Source organism: Aplysia californica, unplaced genomic scaffold, assembly GCF_000002075.1.
Source record: "Aplysia californica isolate F4 #8 unplaced genomic scaffold, AplCal3.0 scaffold00787, whole genome shotgun sequence".
Classification (NCBI taxonomy): domain Eukaryota; kingdom Metazoa; phylum Mollusca; class Gastropoda; order Aplysiida; family Aplysiidae; genus Aplysia; species Aplysia californica.
This window is the reverse complement of record NW_004798057.1, coordinates 122,190-137,528: the sequence shown is the minus strand read 5'-3', so window position 1 is coordinate 137,528 and position 15,339 is coordinate 122,190. Positions and strand designations below refer to the sequence as shown.

The window sequence follows — 15,339 nt, the reverse complement described above, 5'->3', positions numbered from 1 at the left end:
GGGGTGACAGAGTCAGCACTTTCAGGTCAATTCTACTGTTTACTACTGCAACAAACATGGCTACACAGACAGACACACACTGCGGGAGGAGGAGTAGGATCAAACGATCATATTGTTGCCACACTCTCCCACACCAGAGCTCTTGGGAGACACTGCCCCGTACACCAGTGGCGAGTCAAGCCCCCCATTTCAGCTGGCTCCGCGTCTTTCCCGCCGGATGTTTCAGCTGGAACTTGCGCGCCCACAGCAATTTTTTCGCGAGGAAGAAGAGATCCAACCTTTCCCCCCACCCTCCGCTCCCCTCAATACCATTACGCCAGAGACAGGAGACTTTCTGCCCGTCAACTGCCACGTACCTCATCACTAGCTCACGCACAGGGAGTTGGCTCCATTCCCAGACACAAGACAAGGTCTAACAAGCCCACGGACAGACGCATGCAAAAGCTGCCCTCCTCTCACGTCAAACCAAGGGACAGAAACACGAGTCACCTCACTGGACCACTCTTCAGGGCCTCAAGTTTACCATTCAGTTTTCCAAAGCAGGACAAGATCTACCAGTCAATGTTGTACTTCCACATAAAGAAACCCTAACGGCCAACATGGAATAATACAAGATAAAACCACTATGAAAATGCACATACATACAAATACTGACAAATAAATAACTCTTGAGATAAATTTGGCGACAAGACTTATTTCTGACCCTTAGTTTAATACAAATTATATCAAACATAATAAATAAATGCAACTGATTTGCTGTTCTAAGTGCACTGACAACATACAGGGAACCAGCTGAGCATGTTATCATCTGTCAAGAACACAACAAACAAAAAACAAACCAAAAAAAAAAAAACAGACTAGCATTCACCAGAAAGAATCTGAGCCCTTCAAGGAAGTCTACTCCTGTCTCTCTCACTCTTTCGCTCTCTCAGTCTATCAAAGCCTTTAAACATACTCTGGGCCTGTATGTAATACTTGTCACTTGGGAGGGGATGGGGGGGGGGGGCATAGATCAAACAAAAGCAACTGGCTGGAGGTGTGTGTGTGGGGAGGACGGGGAGGGGGTGGGGAGAGAGGAACTTGAAACTACCCAACGCTTCATTCAACAATGTAGCAAACTAAACTGAACAACACACGCATCATGTGCTTACATGGAGTTTGTATGTATGTATGTATGTAGTGTTGCATGCTGGCAATGAGAAAATGGCTAGACTATTGAACCCAAGAAATAGGCTGGGGTGACTGGGGACTGGGAACTTAGGACCAGAGGATGATGGAAGGAAGGTTTGTTTCACATTCAGAAATGATTGAACCATTGTGTTTTTGCTTCTCTTGTCATTTTTTTTTTTCCACATTTTTTTTTACTCTTTATAAATTGTTATCATAATTAGAAGAAAAGTGTAGAATTAGTTGAGGCCCTACAAATCACTGGTTTTCGGCCTCTTGGTCCACTTCTGCCTGCGCATCAGATGTCCAGAGCTGAAAAATAAAAGAAAAAAAGAAAACACAACTGAATCAGAGGTCTCACAAAAACCATTTTCTCAAACACTATATAAAAAGTAAAATGAAAACACACTGCTTTTGGAAATTTGTATCTAACTTAATTTTCTTTTTTTTAAAAATTAAATTGATATCTTAAGACTAGTTTCCTTCAATTGTTGAAGCATCAGGATCAATCAAGTCTGCCCACTCACCAACACGTGTTTTAGAAATCAACAGATAGAAAATTAGTAAACATACATGTTGCCATGGAAAAATCTTCAATGGGGGGTCAAGGACAGAGGTTTGTAGTCCAGTTTAGTATACATGTGACGTATACAAAGGCGTGATGATACAAAAAGGCAGGAATCTTCTAACACTTTGTCAATCTTATGTTTGCCTTACTCCTGGTTTTGGCAATTCTACAGTCCCATGCTGTTGTAAGGGCAAAGTTAAGTGCAAAGAGGGTGTTAACACAATGTACTGTTAAAGACAACTGCACGAGATGTAGTAAAGTAGACTGTCCAGGCCTGGTAGTTTTTCTATCTCTAAAATTTTCTCCTCACATAACACCAGGAAGATTAGCAGTGGGTTACTGGAGTAGTCAACATTTTTCAAAAAATCAGATTCAGGGCCCAGGGGCATTACGGTCGTATTTTCGTAAAACTGAATAAAAATCATAAAGATTCCGCCAAATTTGGAATGGTGGGCAGCCCTGCTCAATTTTTAGGGGAGTCCAGGTAAGTATTTCATACCCCTGGAGCTTACCCTAGAGAAAAAGGATGTCCTAATGTGGATAGGCAGTGTTCTAATTTCAGCGAAGGAGGGACAGTCTTAGAAAGGCACTAAACCCGTCAACATTTTAAGTGCATGCAACCCACATTGAAGATACTGTATTAGCCATTGAAAAACTTGAAGAGGCCATTTCCAAATTCCAATCCTAAACTTATTACTTTAAATTTACAGTTCGAATAAATACAATTACATTTGCAACCAAAATACTGCCCCTGACAGGCAACCAACAGTGGGACCAAGATCCTGCAACAGTAGATCATCCAAGAGGACCACAGTAGAAAACAAAACAGCATCTCGTTACAAAATAATCATATTTATTCGAACAGTATATTTAAAGACAAAAGGGGTTACCAGCAGGGCCAAAAGAGAAGCAACTGGATCATCCATCTACAAATTTCTCCCCGTCATCCTATTTTCAGCAATAGTAAACAGAGACTTTAAGGGAAAAAATGTAAAAGATTTAAGACAAAACCATCCATTATCCTGTGAGGAATGTCATGGACCACTACACCTTTGCTATCACTTCAACTCTATCAACACAACACAACGGTTCTTACCGTGAGATTATCTCGCAACAGCTGCATTATCAATGTGCTGTCTTTGTAGGATTCTTCGTTCAACTGATCTAACTGGGCAATGGCATCATCGAAAGCCTGAAATAGAAAACAACATACAAGTCAACCTTTTTCCACAAAAAGTATTTTAAGAGCACAAGACTACTACATTTTCTACGCACATAAAAATACTTTGTCCCCAGAATGAATGTTATAGTTTTATTACCTCTGAGCTTTTTAAACTTTTCTGAAACCGAAGAAGCACAGAATGATCATCATGCTTTTTTCAAATTTAGAATTCAACGTTTCCAAAAAAAATAGCACCCCAAATCCCAACATCTGCTCACAATAAAACATTGAACAGAATAAATAATTGGCCCTCCGAAAATCTGACTGACAGTATGTGGAAAATATAGAAAACTGGGGGAGGGGTGGGGATGTTACTAGGGGTATGCTCCACGGCAAAAGGAAACTTGCACTATAAGGAGCTCAGTGAAAAAGGAGATTTCATAGATCAAAACTAAGCACATTGATGTTCAAGACACAGACAAGGCGAGTTCCTTTGTATTCTAATATCTATGATGGCAAGTCAACAATAAATTTTAAAAATAGCCTTATTTCAAATTGTACAATGTGGTAAGGCAAACAATCTTGTTAAGTAACTTTTCATCCACAGGCCACATATCAGCAATACCCATTTACGGCCATAAAATCCATTTGGCGTTTGGCGACAGCCTCCCCAGAAATATAACTATCCTAAACAATGGTATTACAAGTTGACTAGAGCCCCTTGAATCCTGGGAAATCCACGGGACCCTGGGAATGCAGGCATATTTTAAATAACAATCATCGATACTCGAAAACGCCTAAAGAATTTGAAAAAAAAAATCGCAGAAACCCAGGAATCCCCTGCGTATTTATTAGTCGCAAAATTTTCACAGGAAAGACCCGGAAAACAATTTTCTCTAAATACTAAAAAACGAAATCTAAGACCAATAAATTCACTTTTTGCAAGTTTTGTTCTTAGTATTCTCTTGGCTCATCCCATTTCAACAGAGAATTTCATATTCATCTCCTTTCGTCTTTGTTACCACCCAGAAATCTCAGATAACCGCCTGATAACTAACAGTTATAATTTGCAGACTTTCAACTTTTGTAGCCCGCTGTCACTTCGAGAACATACTTCTTGCAATAACAAGTTCTGGTTAGTTGGGTCCATAGTCAAGACCAGACAGTGAAATTGCTTCAATCTCACTGTCATCTCATGACATGACCTCATATGAGGATCGCACGTATCAGGGACCACTGATTACTGGGCTCACCAAAGTTCATTCACAGTGGTACAGTCCACCTCAAAGCATCTTCTGGAATTTATGAGCCAGGTAACATACACTTGAAGTATCTGACCAAGAATAAAATTTGGAACAGAATTCTAGATTTGATTGAAACAGATCTCTAGGCAAGATGCCACGCGGGGTGGGGGGGGGGGGGGGGGGGGGGGGGGGGGGAGAATGTCCTCTTTAATCGAAGTCATATCTTTTCACTGTATGAGAATGCCCACTTTTCATTACAAGGTTGATTATAATTACATTTTAGACAAGTCCAAAACTGCCATAGTTTCAGAAACACTGCACTCTTTCTTATGACCTCATGTCTAGTTTCGGTACCCATCAAATATTCAATCTATCCTTATAGTGTCCTGATTTATATCTATTCTGACCAAGTCGCACTTATCACCTGTCTTTTCATGCCTAATCAATACAGAAACAGGGGAAAGACATTCTGTCCTAAAACAAACCCTTATAAAATCTTACAACAAACGACGACGAAATCACAACAATATTTTCGAGAATGGACACTTACTAATTTTGCCAACTTGCAAGCCTCATCTGGCTCATTCATGATTTCATAGTAAAACACAGAGAAGTTGAGGGCCAACCCTAGTCGAATAGGATGTGTTGGTTGCATCTTCTCTTTCGCAATCTCTGTGGCTTTTCTGTAGGCCTCATTTGATTTGGTTACATTGGCTGAAAGTAGAAATATGCATGTATGTGTCACAAATACATGACATGATCATTTTCTTCTTGCTACCAAACTAGAACAAGAATTAACATCAGTCAAAATCTGTTCTCTTTTTATCAACTGAAACACAGACTATATCATCCAACAACAAATACAGGCAATAACACAGCAATGACTCCATACAATCTTAAAATTTAGTTTTGTCTTACAATCGTTAGTTTTTTCAAATACATACCTGCAGATCACATATATCTAACATGTGTACACCCCCATTAAATATATTATTATTTATTCACTCACTAAATATGCTCATACTAGATACACTCTAGGACTACATCTATATTTTTTCTCACTCTGTCCAAGAAGCAAAAGACTTCATTCACTCACACAAGTACTGTTGCATTGTGAACATGTTTCAAGCCAGAATACAAGAGACCTAGTCTGAAAAGAGCAAAAACATAGTCTGACAAGCAAGAGGAAAAGATTAAAATATTGTACCTTTCCTATCTTCTCCAATTGACACCTCAGACAGGTAGCGGTAGTAGTCTCCCTGCATTTTGAGGTAGAACACATGGCTATCAGAGTGGGAACTGTCATCCTGGGCCTTCTGGATCAAGTGTTTTGACAACAACTCCTGTTGGAAGACAGAACAAAAACATATAATAAATAATTAAGTCCCACTATCAGAAGTATCAAATCTTACTCACTTCCAAGTTAGAGAAACATAAAGAGACGGTATGTATTGAAAACAGACCAGAGGTATCGCCTGTGTACTATTTGCCTCCATTTACCACACAATAAGCCTCCAGATTGTTTAAAGTGACGCAAGGGTGACAAATGTTTGTCTGTTGCACGATCTTCAATATAAGTCATTGCCTATATCTGCAAGGCTAGTTCACATACACATGAGCACAGTACACGATGTATTTCATGACATCAAAGGTGTTTTAGGTTTACTTAAGTTTCTCTAGCAAAGAACACAGCTAAACATCCAAAGAATGCCAGTCGTTTCAGGCACCAATTTAAAAACTCAATATGACATTCACCATTACGCAACAATTAAGCTTTCCATACAAAAAGGCAATAAAACATATACAGCACAATGTAAAGAAATTTTTTTAGATAAACTATCATTTTTTTTCTTTTGCAAATGAGTCAAAAATCACTTTTTAAAAATTGTTTCTAAAAGTGAAACTACAAAGCCCGGATCTAGAATGTCATGTCCACTGTCACTAACCTTCCACTAGCCTTTACTACACAAACCCTCTACTAGGCATAACTTGGATCAGCACTAACACTAGAAAAGTTTGTATCTAACCTTGCAGTTCTTATTATAATGGCTATAAGAGGTAGATAAGGCAAACACTAAAAAAAAAAACATTCAGAAGTGAAAATTGCCACAACTTTTGCATTCCCAACACTTTAATGTTGACAATCATCTAGGAAATATTGAAACAGCGAAGAGGACCAAGTTTTTCTTGCCCTCCTTGAAATTGAAGAAGAAAAGAAGCCATGTTGATCAAATTACCGAAGCAAGTCTCTATGAGTGGTATAAATGTCAAATGATTGCCCCACACAGGATCATGGCAAGGTGTGAACTCATCAACGCGTGTTTTTCCCAAACATCCCACTTGCATTTGAGCCCCCCACCTAAACACATCACATGCTGGGCGGGCAGAGCCTACACAATGAGTGACAATGCTGCATCAGACAGCATCACATCAAAGTGTGAACTTGGTGCTCTTGCTTCCATGAACACTGCGCCATAAATGATACTTGTCTACTTGTGTTTCATCTCCATATATACCCCAAATTTGAAGGACAGACAGGATTTTAATTGGCCCAGTCACATCACAGTGATGTATCAAAAGATGAGCAGAGAACTCTGGTCAGAAGTGGAAAGCTATAAATTTTGGGACTGCAATGAAATCAACATAGATCTTGAGATTCACTATTGGATAAGTGAAAATGGCATGGCTCATGCCCATGTGATTGGTCATCAAGGTTAACCACTCTGTGGCCCAACCACTTGTATTTACGGGACACACTTTATCAATCGACATCTCCAGTGTTTTTCCGTTACAAGCAACGGGACACTACGAGCCATCAGTTGACCTACTTGTTTCAAATCGTGAAAAATTTGGAGACGTTATAATTATGTGCAATATACTCTTTTAGCTGTAACACACTTAGCCAACCCCGCATTACGATAGATTACAACACGGGCGCAAATAAATACGTGCCATTTCAAAAAATTGAATTCATTGATAAAATAAAAACTATTAAGGCACATTCGATGTAGTTCTCTTTTTCTACGAGAGCATTCCTTTCTTTCTTTCGTGGCATTTTAAAAAAATTTTCTTAGCTTTTGCAGACGATTCAATATACCCCAAAACTGTCAGGCTGTAATGGTAGTTGAGTGAAAAACGGCTCAGGCTCAGGTGTTACAAGAGAGAAACAAACACAGGAACAAGAAGGGGAGACAGGGATGATAGGAAAAAAGGAGCAAATAACTCCACAGAACACATGCCAACTGCCAACTGCAGACCTGCCACTCTATGAAACCTCAAAATCAGAATCTCAGGGAGAAAAAATCAGGATTTGGTGAAAAAAATCGGGATCAACAGCAAATCACCAAGGTGACTGCTAAAGCTGACTTAATATTTTTCCACGGATGTCCATAAAATACTTGGCCTATATGCCCCCTGAGTGTCTTTGTTTGTTTGCGTGCGCACGCGCGCGAGCGCGCGTGTTTGTGTGTGTGTTTGTGTGTGTGTGTGTGTGCGCGCGCATGCGAGTTATTATTTTTTGTAAATCCTGAAGCATCACGTCAAGCACTCCTAGTCCAAGTGTCTATACCCCCCCCACCAATAAGTCCCGAAATACATGAACTTAAGTTGACCCCGACAACGGACGGTCCCCGACACGCAGAACTCACATGGCGATGACATGTCACATGAAGCGAATGCGCGATTGAAACAATTTTATTAACGGTTCCGACTAACTGCGCGTTCACACAAAACTATCAGATGAGCGACAGTCGTTCCGCTTCTAGTCTAGTACTCTTGGATAACAACAGCGGCCGACCAACCAATTGTACCAACAAATCTCTTATCCCTCATAATGCGTTCAGACTAAAGTAACGACATCGGCCGAATGTTGGTCTTGTCAGCACAGTTACATGTAGTTCTGTAAGGGTTAGAAAGACAGTCGCTCGTCCGAGTGTTTGGTGTGAACACGCAGTTACCAGACCTCGGACAAGGCTTGTTTTGAAAGTAGCAGCGGAACTACAAATATTATCGATTATTTGTATGTCCCAAATTGTAACAGTTACCAGGCTATCATCGGAGAATTCTGAGTGCGGGCAAAGATCACACACAACTTGGGGCGAGTCAACTACTAAATGCGGCATCGATATTTCGGGAAATAGTGCTTCGAGTTCCTACTGACAAAAAGTTCAACGGGTGCTTCCCGCGATAAAGGAGAAGGCAGAGTACGTTTTAATAAAAATCCTACGCAACAGCAGACTGGGACAAAAATCGGGATACACACCATCGAAATCGGGAAAATTGCTTGAGATTTGGGGCAAAAAATCGGGATATCCCGACTAAATCGGGATGAGTGGCAGGTCTGCAACTGCCAACTTCGTGTGCATGTGTGCAATTATTACAGTACCCCTGTGTTTCTGATAGTAGTTGTGACACAGAAATGAAGTTAGTCAAGCAGGTTGAGCATCCCTAGGTCCCCTATATACACAGCCAAAGTGTGTGTGCTAGTCTGCTTGAGTTTGTGGACTACTAGAACCTTCTGCGTTGGTTCAACAGACACGTACATCCATCTCATTCAAAATGTATTATGCTGGTAATTTCAGATCTTCGTTAAAAAATTGGAACAAACCGACCCATTTAGACATGAGGAACTCGAGAGGATAACCAGGAAACAAGACTTCCATTTTTTTTTAAATCTTTCAAAATATCATGATTTTACAAAAAACGATATTCCCTGATAAAAAAATCTATTTGACGGGTCTGAAAACTACTATGCTGGTAAAAAGAAAAACTTTTGAGCAAAAGATTAGGAAATAGACCAACATTTTTTTCCTTACGAACCCCAGATTGTTCTTCACAACAACAGCATCTAAAAGGTTAAATGAACAGGCATAGCCACTCGTAATAACTTAACTTATGAGAGGATGTTATTCGTGTCTCCATACTTATTTCTAGAAAGTTTCTGCATGCTATAAATGAAACACAGCTTTATTTTCATTATCGATTAACACTCCCCTTCCCCCACTGTATTCATGGTGAAAACATGTTTGCAGTATTGTCTGCTCGGCATCCTCTGACCCGAGTGATCCTACCGGGAACGCTGGCTGAGAGAACTTAGGTCTCATCAATAGATTTCATCTCTTAGCAATGCCAAAGAAAATTTAATTTTTCGCTTTAGCCCTTTCTTATTAGGTACCTAAGAAAGAATTTTAAATTCTAAGAATTATGCTTCTAGAATTTTAATAAGCGGTTCATAAATAAAAAAGTTACTGATTGTAAAGGTCGGGAAAATATGGATGACCCACATATAGGAAAATATTCCTAAACAGTGCACCACGTAGTAGCAGATTCTGTAAGATAATCGAAGATATCTTTGTAATTAATTGGAGTGTTAGAGAGAAACTTGGCTACCCAATGTGTTTTCGGGTGGAGAAATCATTTCTGCCGTCAGATTTACTAACCATTTCATAGCTACTTTTGTTATAATTAAAAATTTGGTGTACATATTACGATTTTGCGGTGTATGTAGTCTCAGTATCTACGTACACGGTAACCGGGCACCTAGTCTCAGTATCTACTTATACGGTAACCGGAATGAAAATAAATCAATATTTGTCCTGAGCTGTCACTTACTGAAAAAAAATGAAAGTCATACAAGCGTCTTGTTGGGCTCGCCATTGTGAACAGTCAGTGAACCTGCGCATGTGCATCACATTGTGAGTACCGGTTGGGGTAACCAAAGTTCATTCAAAGTCTGCGCGCTGCGAAGTACAGGGCTCCGGAATGGGGGGATTATTGATTTTTTTTTAAAGGTACAGTCGGGGGAGAGGTGGGGAAGAAGGCAACACCGGATGACAAAAACTGAACTCTGGAGTTTTGAACTGCCCAGTTACCCAGTACGTGACACTGAGACTACATGCTCGGTTGCCATGTACGTAGATATGGAGGCTACATGCCTGGTTACCGTGTACGAGACACTGAGTCACTGAGACTACGTGCCCGGTTGCCGAATACCATGTACGTAGACACCGACTAGGTGCACGGGGGTGTCGGGATGAGTCCATTTTTTTTAACAGCATCGTATCACAACATGGGATCTTTAAGAATATGTTGGCAGCGTGACAAAATAATGGCAAAGCTTTCTTTGATGACTTTATACTATGCCAACCTTAACACATTACACCCTAACTCGCCCGGGATCGCCCGGGAATTCCCTTACGCGCTCCACCCTGACTCGCCCGGAACCGCCCGCGCCGACCCAGCGTCTTTAGAAACGAAAGTCTCGCCTTGACGAGACTCTGGGGCCGGGATTTTGATTTGCATAGTATAGCAAAAAGTTTCTTCTTTCGTTTGATACCGAAACGAAATTTTCCGGGCTAGTAATTTTAGTATTAGAGCTGATCGAAGTGCGATCGCGTTACCGACACTTCGAAAGTGCCTCGACTTGATGAAAAGCGACACAATTGAGTTCGAAAACGGAAATAACGATGGATTTGAGCAAAAACGAGCATGTGACAAATCAGATGGCTCAGATTTTGATGAAAACGTTGTAGGAAGAGTTTGGGGCGATTCCGATTGATCAGACGGAGAAATTATAGAATTTAGATCTAGGGCCCGACCGCGAGGCTGAGAGTGAGAGTGACGGGTCGGACACCCCGATTGAACTAAAGTGAGAACATTTCCAACAGTTAGCGCATACATAAAGTTATATTTTTATGAAACTACATTAAGTCTTCTTTTTAACTTTTATTTTTTCAGGATTTTTGGAATTTGTTTAGTATTTTTAAAATGTGTTTTTTAAACGCTAGTATTCAGGGGAGGTGGGTTCTTTCCCCTTGCTTAGGATCTAACAATGGACTTCCCGTCCAGGCCCTTAGGGTGTAATGTGTTAAAGAGATAAGCTAATTCAATCTAGCATGCCGTACAATTAAAAATTATTTTTCCCTGTTGAGACAAAGCTCGCCTCGGAATACCCCAATTGCGATGTTACAGGGGAACAGAAAAAAACAACCAGATGCATGCGCCCGCCACTGCCCTATTTCAAGTGACCAATGAACGGGCTCGGAATAGTCAAGCGGGGATTTGTAGGTCACATACATTTGCCGCTAGAGTGAGGGGAAAATGGCCGGTCTCCGTGCGAAGCCGCTTTGGATAGGGGGGTGGTCAAGCATTTATGATCGGGTCTAAACAACTACTCAACACAGAACGTTCAAATTTGAGCACACTATAGAGGATACACAAATCTATTACCATCCCGGCGTTGAAATTCAAGCGAAACCAAAAGTATAGGTTAATTTATGTGTACGAACTTCAACGTCCACATATCATTAGTTTGCCCTATTTTCTGATTGGTTGCCAACTTTCACTCACATTGGTCCAGAAATAGAGCAGACCGAGGTTGAGAAATTTAGTCACCTATGCCATGACCCGGTCCAAAATTCACCCGCAAACGGGGACCAGATTTTCGCCGCGCGGGAAACCCAGAGTGGCCTTGCTACATCTCTAATAATTTTTCTGATTTCAATAAAACGAGAAGATTTGAAGACTACACCCCTTACAACGACCCCAGACAGTCTTCCACAGGATGACTAATGTCAATGAGCTTAATAGTAGGCCAAAGTAGCCTCTAAACAGCTCTAGACTAGACTTTAGGCTGTGATATAATTATATAGCATGGTGTACACTATCACTTTCCCTACCAAAAGTAAAAAAGAGGCTACTACTACACACTAGGGCCTAGGCTACTGAATTATTTAGGTTAGGTTAACAAATTAACAGAATTATGCATGAGGGTGCAGCTTATGAGGTGAAGAATTCCTCCTGACATCTCAATTTACACAGAAAATACCTGACTACAAGTAGAATACCAGGTAATATTTGAAAACCAATCCATCCCAGTTATTTTTCTGATTTTCAATAAAACAAGACACTTGAAAGAGAACACCCCTTGCAAAGGTCACAGAACAGTCTACCACACATGATGACTCAGTCACATTATGAACACATCACTAAAAGAAAGCTTAGGCTAGAACCTAGAATATGATAACTTGAAAAGGCAATACAAAACATGACCAAGACATCTTTCTTTCAACATAAAGCAAAATAACTCTGGTCAAGACCATCTACACACAATGCACAGGCACAGCACACGGACAACGTCAACACATTGAAATCGCTGGCAACCAGCAAAGCAAAAAAAATGCTTACCAGGACGTCATTGCATATCTGTTTCAGTTCCTCTTCGATAGTCTCTCGGTAGGCTTTAGCCATGAGCAATTTTTTCTCACTACCTTCCGTCTTTGACTCTATGCTGGAAACTACTCTCCATGCTGATCTTCGGGCACCTACAACATTTTTGTAGGCGACAGACAGGAGGTTCCGCTCCTCGTTGTCGAGCGGCGATCCAGACGAGTCGGTGTAGACATGATTTACACATTTCTTCATGGCATCAGCCATATCATCATACCTTTCAGCCTGCTCTGCGAGCTTGGCTTTGTGCACATACTGTTCCTTGGGTGTGAGACCTTGACTACTCATTTTTACAGCCTAAATTGTACAAAAGCAGACTCAAACTCTGCTGGAATGAAACAGAAATATTCCAAGATGGCGAATGACTTGCCCTACTTTTGGATATTACTCACATAATTCAATAATACTTCTTCTGTTTAAGATATCCAAAAATACGGGATTGCAAAGAACGAAATATGTTATGTTAGTGCTAATTAATCAGATTTGTATACATTTACAGCCAAATTTCGTGTGCAATTAATTTCTAATTTGGAACTTATTTTATACGGGTAATTTCACTTCCGCAAATTCTGCAACCGTGAGAAAATTACTACGCATTATCGGGGAATGCGAGTACGGAACTTAGCCGAAAGATTTGACGTCACATGTTTCCATGGCAACAAGAAAATGAATTATTACATCCAAAGACTATTCTTCTGTTGGGTACATCCGACTAAGCATTTATGTCTTCATTGGACCGAAACAGTGTAACAAATTGAATTTGATGCAAAAAGAATTCATGTTATCATTCGAAACTAAAGGCCGGATAAAATGCAAGTGCAACGCAAATTTTCGGTATGCTCCATATAAAAATGGTACAATTAAAGAGTCGCGTGTCATTGAAGTCTACTTTGTATAACAACAATTAATTATTGCAGTAGGCTACATCTGTTCGTGCTTACAAACTTTCTCATAGGAATTAGTGCTAAAATCTAAAGATCTGCTTATGTGTGCCTTACGTTGCTTTAAAGTTTTTATCTTTATTCCTGTAACTTCGAGGCCATGGAAATGAAAGATCTAAGTACACTAGCTCGTCTCCGCCAAAGAATACCCTATGTAGGATAATGAATCACACTAGATCTAACGGTTTATCCCTACAATCTGAATGACAAATCCGCCTATGACCTCGATTTGAGAGCAAGGCAACAGACTTTTCTTTCTTATGTGTAGGCTTAGTTGTTTTACTTTACCACAGTTTGCGCGGATTGTGATGACAGACGAAGGAATGTACAAAAGCCGCTGGCGTGGACCAACGGGCAGAGAAATCTACACACTAAGTAGACATATCTATAGTACAGAATCTTTGCTTATCTGAGCGGATTTGTTGGGTTTTTTTAAAGTTTGTTCTTGCTCGGGCATGAGCTTTTCCGAGCGATCATAATTTTTAAAAAACAAACTATAACGTTTTCGGGGGTCTGTCAATATATATATATATTATCTCAGTCACTTAATTTCTCTTTTCGCAATGTCAAAGAGTCCGTATGAGTAGGAATTTTGGAAACAGATTGTGGGTTTCATTTTTAAAAATTAAAAAAACCGACGTTTGCGACAAGCTGAGTGAATCAAATATCTGCTTCTTCTTCATTGTCTTCTGACCCTCCTTCTTTTCAGCCATAACATTAACATAATATAAGACTTTTGCCACGCAAGGAGTTTACTTACAGTAGTTCTATTAAACTCCTTGCTGCCACGTTAAATCGATAGGCTACCTTCACACAGACAACCGACCCACGTTGCAACACCATTAAATACTGGCTGGTCGTCATCCGTATCCTTCGAACTAGGGCTGGGCAATGAGTCGCTTTAGCAAAATTCGAATAATATGTTAGTGCCTTTCTTCGACAAACGGATTAGAACCACTTCAGCAAGTGGGAGCACGCACTTCGGCAAATGGGTCAGGAAAGAGAGTTAAGAGTCTGAATTCGGATAATGTTTCATTGAGAATTATCCAGTTATCCGGATAGATTATCTGGATTGTGCCCACCACTACTTCGAACAGTTAATGTGGTCTGACCTAGGGTCTGGCGGACTGGACTCATAAACGGTTTTCATCGGTGCACCGTTCAGCTCTAAACACCCATTGTAATTTTTTGATGAAATATTATATCTTACTGGCAATAGTGAGGCCCGAGCTGGACAATGATTTGCCAGAAATATACATGTAGATTCATTAGTACGTGTGCATAATGTAATATGTCTGTGGTTATTTTGTGAAATTAAGAAGCAGTAGTTCGATCGGACCTCTGAATGAATTTTCCATGATGCGAACGAAATTATAACTTACGCGCATTTACCGTTAGTGAAGGAAAAGAATGATCAGAGGAGGGATCCGGCTTTTTCAACAGACATAATCCGACATTTTGATCTCGAGATAAGTAAAATAAGGGATCTAACAATTAGGCAAAACCTTTATAGTCTCGGCGATCGACCCCATAAGAGAGCTCGCACACATTCCTAACCTAACGTTTTGTGTAACTCAAACTGAATTGAAAGTGAAGACCCCCCCCCCAAAAAAAAAAAAAAACTACATCAACTATGCTTTGTTAATTAAACTTAAATTAGTAACATTATGCATGCTGCTTTCTACGGACCCGGCCTTGAAGAAAACATCTTTGCATATTATGCAAAATAATATAATATAGTAAAGCAGAATGCTGAGATTTTAATTTTTAGAGCAAGTTCTCGGGTACGAAAAAAAAGAGATGATGATGATGATGATGATGATGATGATGATGATGATGATGATGATGATGATGATGATGATGATGATGATGATGGGCGGCTGGTGGTTTATAGAACTGACCGGCTGTAATTTCCATCGATACCCCCCTCTCCCACACACACATCAGAACTTCACCCATACAACAGACAGACAGACAGACAGACAGACAGACAGACAGACAGACAGACAGACAGACAGACAGACAGACAGA

General features: G+C 40.2%; 2 protein-coding genes across 2 annotated transcripts in view; one reads left to right on the top strand and one right to left on the bottom strand.

Annotated features, from left to right (window-relative positions):
• Nucleotides 1-700: 700 nt before the first annotated feature.
• LOC101853737 (14-3-3 protein zeta) lies at nt 701-12,749 on the bottom strand. The gene is made up of 5 exons (XM_005109532.3): nt 12,326-12,749; nt 5,349-5,484; nt 4,692-4,855; nt 2,832-2,927; nt 701-1,479 (listed from the first exon to the last, which is right to left on the bottom strand). The coding sequence occupies exons 1-5, from the start codon at nt 12,653-12,655 to the stop codon at nt 1,426-1,428; spliced, it is 780 nt and encodes a 259-aa protein (XP_005109589.1). The 5' UTR covers nt 12,656-12,749; the 3' UTR covers nt 701-1,425.
• A 254-nt stretch (nt 12,750-13,003) lies between these two features.
• LOC101853975 (mRNA turnover protein 4 homolog) overlaps nt 13,004-15,339 on the top strand; it is a 13,613-nt gene continuing 11,277 nt past the window's right edge. Inside the window, exon 1 of the mRNA XM_035972670.1 lies at nt 13,004-13,201. The gene's annotated coding sequence lies outside the window, so the exon portion shown is untranslated. The remainder of the gene's footprint in view (nt 13,202-15,339) is intronic.